Source organism: Macadamia integrifolia, chromosome 6 (assembly GCF_013358625.1).
Source record: "Macadamia integrifolia cultivar HAES 741 chromosome 6, SCU_Mint_v3, whole genome shotgun sequence".
NCBI lineage: Eukaryota > Viridiplantae > Streptophyta > Magnoliopsida > Proteales > Proteaceae > Macadamia > Macadamia integrifolia.
The window spans coordinates 26,377,526-26,386,590 of NC_056562.1; the positions used below are offsets into that span (position 1 = coordinate 26,377,526).

The 9,065-nt window shown below is 37.4% G+C and overlaps 1 protein-coding gene across 1 annotated transcript; it reads left to right on the top strand.

The window, feature by feature from the left end:
- The first annotated feature begins 269 nt into the window (after window positions 1-269).
- LOC122081336 (zinc finger protein ZAT9-like) lies at window positions 270-1,787 on the top strand. Its single transcript, XM_042648408.1, has one exon. The coding sequence runs from the start codon at window positions 392-394 to the stop codon at window positions 1,487-1,489; it is 1,098 nt and encodes a 365-aa protein (XP_042504342.1). The 5' UTR covers window positions 270-391; the 3' UTR covers window positions 1,490-1,787.
- The last annotated feature ends 7,278 nt before the right edge of the window (window positions 1,788-9,065 follow it).

Sequence of the window (9,065 nt, forward strand, 5' to 3'; positions counted from 1 at the left end):
TTTGGTAATTAGATAAAAATTTTAAAATTAAATGAAAATTGAGTGGAAAATAAATGCCTGAACAGGCAAGGCTTGCATGTTACATGTCTCTCTTTCACCCTTCATACACACACGCTTTATGGAGTTTTTATTTTATTTCTTTATTTAATTTAATATATTCTGCCGTTTTATTAAAAATTTACTGAAATTAAAAATAAATTTTCTCACCTTTTCTCCATTAATATAGTAATAAAATTTTTATTTCCCTTTGGTTTTGTGTGTCCCCTTTGTAGAGAAGAACGCTTGTCACCTACTCTTTAGTTTCCACTCTCTCTATACTTCTTCTTAAGTTGCTCTCTTTCTCATAGAGAGAGAAGGGAAGAGAATCGAAGCTTTGCTCTATTCCTCTTTAATGGAGAAACACAGTTGTAAGCTCTGCTTCAAGAGTTTCGCTAGTGGTAGAGCTTTGGGTGGTCATATGAGGTCTCACATGGCCAATCTGTCGACACCCCCAAAGACCCAACAAGTCCATCCCCATCATCACCATCACCATCATCATCTACTCGGAGATGAGACTGAATCTGCCTCGTCTGCATCGCCTTCTTCGTCATCTTCTTCTGATGAGGAAGAAGAAGAAGAAGAAGAGAAAGCTTTGTCTTATGGACTGAGAGAGAATCCAAAGAAGAGCTTCCGGTTAGTAGATCCTGAGTTTTCTTTTGCCGTCGATGCTGGGTCGGTTGTGCAGGACAGAGAAAGCGAGACAGAGTCATCTAAGAACCCATCAAGGAGACGATCTAAGCGGGATCGTAAATCCAGTATCATCGGAGAGCAGAGAAATCTACAGCCACAGACACCAGAGCTTAAGAAGCCCAAGTCGAGCAAACCCAGTAAGACCGAGTCACCGTCGGAGCCGGAACCGGTAAGCTCTGTATCTGATACTACTCCAGAGGAAAATGTTGCCCGGTGTCTTATGATGCTCTCTAGAGATATTTGGATGAGAAAAGAGGAAGAAGTGGAAGAAGAAAAAGAAGAAGATGAAGAAGCAGAAGCAGAGAAATCAATGGAGGAATCAGATGATTCAGAAGAGCTCAAATTCCCAACTCGAACTCGGGGAAAGTACCAGTGCGGGACATGCAAGAAGGTGTTCAAGTCGTACCAAGCTTTAGGTGGGCACAGAGCAAGTCACAAGAAGATTAAGGGCGGAACCCCATTTTCTTCCTGTGCTGCTCGGACCCATGAAGCTGAGTCCGAACTGGGTAATGCAGGTGCTTCTAATGTCGATCGGAGAATCCATGAATGCCCAGTTTGTTTCAGAGTCTTTGGTTCTGGACAAGCACTTGGTGGGCACAAGAGATCCCACCTCTCTGGTTCGGTTACAGCTATAAATACTGTTAAATTTGGTGACAATTTGATAGATCTTAACCTTCCAGCTCCGATTGACGACGACGATATGAGCCAAGTTGAGCTCTCCGCAGTCTCGGATGCAGAATTCATTGATCCTACCAAATGACGGATGATGAAGATTGAACTTTCTGCCATTGGATGGGATTGAAGTGGAAACTCCAAGCTCTCAACTCGATTAGGAGGTAAACAAACACACCAAACCTAGTTGCTTATCAAATCCGATCTGTGATTAACTTTCAGGTTGGTTGGGCAATTGGGGCAAAATTAGTCTCTGCATCTACAGATTCTTCTTCTTCTCAAAATTCATGCTTTCCCCTCCTTAATCAAACAATGTTGTTTTTCAATTTTCTTCTTTTCTGACTGTAATTCATTCCTCAATTTATTTTAAGTTCTGTTACTTACTATACCAACATCCATTAATAGATTTATTGCATTAAACAAAAAAATTCTTCTGGGTTTGTGAATTGGGACTGTTGCAGACAAAGAACTCTCTCTGAAACTGCCATGGAGTTCGATTCTGGCAATGGGTTCTGCTTCAGATTCCAGCTGTTCTATCTAACTGTTTTCCCTTTTTTAATTTTTTTCCTTGACTAAAATATTCTAAAATAAAGTTCCTCAAAATCATTTTTTTTATGAAACTATAAGTTCGACCTGTCACCACTTCGAACAGTTGGTGAAGAAGCTAATTCTCTCTTATCTGTTCGTTTCTTCCCTTTCTTTTCGTCTCTTTCGCCTCTCTCTTCCTTTCTGTCTTGAGCTGTTACAAGCTTTCTTTAGTTACAAACTTTCAAATGTAACTGTGTAACAGTGTTAGACCAGGCCTGAGGCATGAAAATGGCAGACCCAGTAAAATCTGAAAAAAGGAAAAAAATACTGATTTATTAAGTTACCATAATAGCCTTAGATATTAGTCAAATTTACTCTTTCCCAAGTAAGGAAATCTTGAAAGAAGGTAAATATCTCTGATACTTGGAAAGTATCAACAATCAAAATCCCTTCTTTTTCTGAAAAGCCTTCACCTCTGAATCAAAGTATTCCGGTTAATTGAATTTACAATAAATGACATAAATGCTTTCCATTTCCTTTATCTTTCTTAATAAATTCTGAAGATTCTAAAGGCATTGTAGTAATTTCCTAGAAGAGTTTTTGTTTGTTTTTGTTTCTCTTTTTAATGTAAAAATTATTGCTAAAATAATTGAAATTTTAATTTATAGTTATTCCATATTTTAGGGAATCAAAATTTAATTAATTGATTGATTAATGAGTTGACATACTTGAAATGATAAAATGAAGAGGAAAGGAAAAGCGTGCGCCAACACTCCAACTTGCTTCCATCAATGAGACTTTTTCATCCATCCAAAGGCGAGTGATTCTTTTGGGTAATAAACTATTGGAAAAGAAAGAGGTCCTCATGACGCGGGGAGTTTGATTCTTTTCCAGCCGTTTAACACAATGGGTCATGGGATTCATATTGACATTCTCTCTTCTCAAGACAAAAAATGTGGACCTCCACAGAAAAGACGTAGCAATCTTTACAGTCTCTAAAAGAGTTTAGATAATTTTTAAGATCGATAAAGGTGAGGCGAGTCATTGTTTGTAAACACCTCATTTTGTTACCTCGAGACTGACTAAACAATAAATCTGTCTTCTACCTTCTCATTGGTGTGCTTTCCTACTCTTGTATCATGGTAAGGTTGGGACAATTTTAAATATGTTCTAGAAGATTGGGTGGATGTGGGCTGGGCGGCTTCTTCTTCTTCTCAAATTCAATATTGGAATGTATTAATTAATTTTATGGCAGTGATTTGGGTAGGTAATTGTTGTCCTAATATCATCCATCACCTGTTAGTTATTGACTTCAAAATAAGTATTTGAGTTTAGTTGTTTAGGGCCAAAAATTTGACAATTTATCAATCTTTGGGCAGCATGACTTATGCCACACGTTCGGAGAACTTGGATGAATAACTTCTAGTTTAAGCCGGCTGCTTTTAGTCCTAACCGTTGGATTTGAATATGGTGTGTTTTAGTCCTAACCATTGTGATGCTAGTTTCAGGTGGTGCAGTAAGTATCGTATGGCCGAGAGGACCTTGGGACATGTGCCCAGACGCTCTCAGCCATTCGATGCTCACCATCCCACACTCACTACGGAGAATAATTGCTCTTATTAATGGGCTTTATGGAGTTTGCGGCCAATGGGAGGGATGGATTACGAAGCGTCTAACAGTGGGGATTTGTTTTATGAGGTGGTGAGTGTGTGGGCCCCACTCTTTGTGTCTGGGGTTGTAAAAGAATCTGCATATGGGCTCGTGTGCAGATCTTTTTCCCTTACAGAATACAATGGGCCCAAAAGCCCATAGTCTTCAGTTCCCTTTTAATATGTGCATCTCGTATTTCTCACGCTTGTAGATGCTGATCTAGTCAGCCACGTAGATCACCAACTGTATCAATGAGAGGATTATCATTAGGATCTAGCTTCTCTTAATCCATGGTCAAAAGAGAATCACTTCATTCAAGGGATCTGATTTTCTGGTTGAAGTGGATAAGGGTATTTAAGACCTTCAACAATAAGGCAAGTGAAAGTTAATGGTGACATTCTCTCCTCTCAAATTCCAATCATAGAAAAATAAGAACAAGCAATGCACATAGGTTTACGAGGTTCGGTAAGATTACCTACGTTCTCGGTGAGACGAGATCCTATTTCATCATCAATAGGGAATAGAGTTACAACGCTTGTCCTCACACCTATCAATATTGCTTGCATTGCATAAAAATAAAACCTTGCTACAAATACATAGGTTTTTAATTTAGAAAGTATAAAATTACCCTTAAATAAAAATTCAAGCGAGCGGCTGCACCCCCATCTTACCTGTCGAGGTGTCTGCATCAGTACTCATTGGATTAAACTGCAATGGAATACAAAACACCAACAAAATCACCATGGATAAATAGATTATCATTTCACCTAAACAAAGACCTTCTAAAGCCAGCCTTGACTCTCACAGAAGGTTGAAAGGAATGAGACAATAATACAGCCCGTTGATTCCCCGCCAATCAAGCTGCAATTCCTACTAACAAGTGGTTGAGAGTTAGCAAGCTATCTTGGCCTCTTGGCAGGAGGTTCACTATCCGCCTCCCTTTCGATCCGGCCTTGATACTGCACCTGAACCCGGAGATCCTATCTGATCCGTTCAGATTCCACAGATCCAGCCAATTGGGTCTGGCCTTCTTTACTCTCTTCTCCTTGAAAACTAAAAATAAAAATAAAATCTGCTTATGTGTAAAGGATCCGAAATTTGCGAACCCTTTTGTTTAAATAGAAACAACCGTCTCGAATTTGCAACTTCCAGATTGAACCATAAACCAAACCTGTCATTGCTTGAAGAATCGTTTTCTTATGGATGTGGTATTGATCACCTAACTCCATGGGCATGGAAAAAGTTGTGTGCTCTATCAAGGATGTTGATTTGAGGTTTTCTATATTTATAAGTGGATCTCTCTTTCTAGGCAAGAGTACCAGCAATTAAGCTGTTAGTTGCAGGTACTGCCCTCATCCAAAGATCATCCAAAGAAAGAGATCATCCAAAGAAAGAGTTAATATTAATGTTCTCTTAAAAGCTGTTGTATTATATTGCCTTCTTGAACTGTTCTTTTCAGTCTTACCTCACTTGATGAAAATGGAAAAAGGTGAGGTAAACTATAGATATTTATTTCCGGCAGAAAGAATCATGCTAGTATGGTGTAGGCTACATCAGTGCACGGGGCTAATTGGAGGGCATGCGGCTCAATGCACAGAGCTAGGGTAACATGGTCTTTTTGCACTAGCTTATGTGTAGGTGTAGGCAACACCAGATTGACAGAGTTCTGTCTCCCTTTATTTTTTTGTTCTCCATATTTTATATTGGTTTTTTTCTTAATGAAGAATGGTCTTAATATTCAATATAGGCGAAAATTTTAAATCGGTTGATGGGAATCATGGAATAGTGACCCACCATGTGATCTTATAATTATCTTCCCCCTAGCTATGGTTAATGGATTAAAATATCCTTTTTGAGTTCCATATCTAACCATTAGAATTTGTGGATTAAGAGATTTTCACTTCACCATAGGTGAAGGAAATTTAGTCCATCCTTCAATTTAATAGTTTCAATGGAAAAAGAAGCAAGTACCACCCTTGTGCAAATTCCAACATTTAATGGGCCCACATTGGTGCATTCTCTTTTTTAGATCATGTGAATCCCACACGAATGATACCATTTTTCAAACCCACATGAGTATATGAGTATAATATGTAAATTCTTTCTTACACTACCCTTGTAGGAAACTTAACCTCCCCCTAATTTAAATGATAAGAAAACACAATAATGTCAAAACTTTGGACAGAAGTCCAATGGGAAAGTATAAAACATCCCATGCAAGAAGAGATCATATTCCCAAGAGCTTTTACATTTTGAACACTTTGTTCCCTTGTTATTTCCTGTTTGATTGATGAAATTTTGAGTTTCCGAGAATTTTATCTGGAAAGTTCATTTCTCTTCGCCTCAGCTCAGGTCAGCTCACCCCACCCTAGCCCACTTCTTCTCTTTCTTTTTTTCTCCCTTTTTGCGTTAATTGGATTGTGAGGAAGGTAATGAATGAGAGAATAAACATTGAAGTCAATGGAATCGACAGCCCAACCTACCAGCAACTACTAAAGAGGTGAGGACATGGTAACTATGTAAGAGTTTTTTTTTTTTTTCATGGGAAAAGTCTATGCATACTGCCGGTGTACCATAAATTAGCGTCCATCGTGTCTCTCTTTTCACCATTTGAAATGACTCCCTGACCCTCTTGAATGATACCCATCCCATATCCCCATTGGTGCTGTCATTAATTTACCGCATACAGGCGGTGTACCTATCCCTCTCCCTTTCGAATATGTGTGGGTGTCTGGATGATTTGCCTATAGAGCTCTCTCCCATTTTCTAAGCGATTCTCAGGACTCAAGATACGTTAGGATGTGAGATTTTCTTTTAAGGTATTCATACTTTTCTTTCCTCTGCAATAAGAGAATGAGATGAGGAAGATAATATTCTCAAGAAGAGAAGCACTGTCAGATAGGTCCACTGTACTAATGGAAGAACCATCAAATCTCACCCTTTAATATATATCAAACACTCTTCATAATGACTTAACTGCAAGAGCACACAACCTTAGTTACTAAATGTGAAAGGCTAACAAGTACCTACATCATGTGGCCAGCTTAGGCTTCCAAGAATAAAAACATGAAAAGGGCCAAAAGGGTTTAGTATATATACCAAGCTTGTGAGTAAACCATGCATGACGTCTCTTCTCTTCTTTTCAACCATGGAAGACACTTGTATCTAATTAGAGGTAACCCACTTGTTCTGTGCTTGCTCCCTCCACACCATTCTCTCTTTCTTTCTTTTTCAGCTCTTTCTGGTGGGTTTTATTATTCTTTTAAGCAATATCTAGACATTAACCTTTGATTCACGCTACAAACACCATGATTCCATGCCCATTGTGCCTCACTTACTCACTCATACTAAGTGACTAGTGCCTTGCATGTGGCATGCAACTCAGACTTCTGTAGCTAAGATCTAGCATCTTCAATACACTTTAACTGCATCTTCAATATACTTTAACTGATCTTAGCCATCCATTTGCATTGCCTATTGATGTCTACCCTTGGATTAATAGGAAAACTTTCTTATATATGGAAAAGGTTTCCTACATTGATAATGTGGGAGACATTCTCAACTTTAATGGTTTGATATGTCATTTAACTATTGAATTAATAGGAAATTTTTCTACACTTAGAAATCTGAGATTGGGTCAACAACTAAAGTAATCCAATTTTTTTTATCACTTCATCACACGATTTAACAAAATTTATTGAATTTACATCATATTAATATAGTGCATATATCAATCAAATGAATCTTGCTCTGGCGGGAGGTTATTTAAAAATTCACATTTTAAATTTAATGAACCATCTTGATCATATGGTATCCAGTGGACACTCCCCACCTTGTTGGTTTAGAATACCTTTTTTTTTTTTTTTTTTTGGGGTGTGGGGGAGAGGGTGTAAACTTCTTGTCACCGAAATGGTGAACTTACAGGTTATAACAATTTTTTTAATTGCCCTTAATTTGTTTTATTTTGAAAAAATTATTTCATGAAGTGTTTAATGTAAAAGTAAAGTAGAATTTTTAAAATAAATAGGATTTATGTAAAGTGACAGGATTTATCCTCAATAAAAATAAAAATATATTATTTTAAGAAAATTAAAAGATAAATTTTTAATTTCTAATTCACCATTCTGATTACAATAAAACTTTCCTTTTTTTAATAATTCTTTTTCATGTAATAGCATTTACTAGCACATAAGAGGGTCGTAGGATATAGGATTTCTTTGATTTTTAGGAGATACATTGAAACTATCATTTCATGCAGGTGGACCTCGAAGTTAGGCTACCAAGTATTAGCTGTTCTAATTGAGGGAGAAGCATCAACTATCCCCTTGGGGTCCCCTACTTTAGATATATGACTTAGGACCATTTGATAAGGTTGACTTTTGATACATGAAAAGCCTTGTAATGTAGGCCACTTCATTTGTCAGTTACAGTATTTGCAAAATGAAGTTGAATTATTACATCAGGGAATTGGAATATATATATATATATTTATTTATTTATTTATGTATGTTAGGGGCTTCCTTGCAAAATGGAAACTATAGTTAATGCGAAGACATGTCCCACCAAAAGAAATGAGATCCATGTTCTACAAGATATGAAATCTTAACAACTCAATTATTCTAAACAACTGATGGTTGAGACAGCCATTTCAGAAGCGTCCATAGTTGAAGCTAAGGGGAATCCCATAGTTTCATATCCTTTAGTTGCAACAAAACCAGGTACAAAACAAAGTGTTTAGGTGGCCAAGTTGGAGTTCTTCAAATGGGTACATCTAGTTCTAGCTGAGAAGAGTGAGCACAAGATGAAGTTTTAAATATGTAGGGAGTTGTTTAAGTGTACCCTTTTTTTTTTTTTTTTTTAAATCAATGAAGGACCCGTATTACAGGGTATCTAAATCCATATCATTGGTAAAGTTCTGAAGGTTGTCCTAATTGAATGAATTTAACCTTTCAATGAATTCTCTCAATTTCGAAGGCCAAAATGATACATCTATGGTATTTTTTCCTTTTTAAAGGCCTTGAATATTTGATCTTTTTTGTTTTATGTGTTAATTGAACTGGATCAGATTGGGTCTTGACTCGATTCTTTCATGGGTCGTCGTCCACTTGGGATAGTCATAGACCCACTAGGATTAGGAACCCTAGCTGGTCAGTCTTTATGAATAAGAGGGTTTTGCCACAAAGCAAAAAAAAGGTTTCTGACCTATTCTCTTATGTCTCTCTCAATTCCAAGTGTATATCTCCAAGGATCTCCATTGCAATCATTGGATTTGGAGGGTGGAATCTTGCCTAGTGAAATCGCTGCAATCCTTCATTCGTTCCTATTCGTGTAGATCAACGCATGGTGCAACCCAATCCATTTTACTAAGAGAAAAGTTACATCGAGGTAATTCTTGATCCTCTATTTCTCTTTTTGTTAAACATTATGGATCAAGTTTTACTCAAGCCCTGGGAAAGAGGAATTCTTTTGCCGAGAACCATCAAAAC

Coding starts and splice junctions, on each gene's coding strand:
- LOC122081336 (XM_042648408.1), top strand. CDS start 392: ATGGAGAAACACAGTTGTAAGCTCTGCTTCAAGAGTTTCGCTAGTGGT.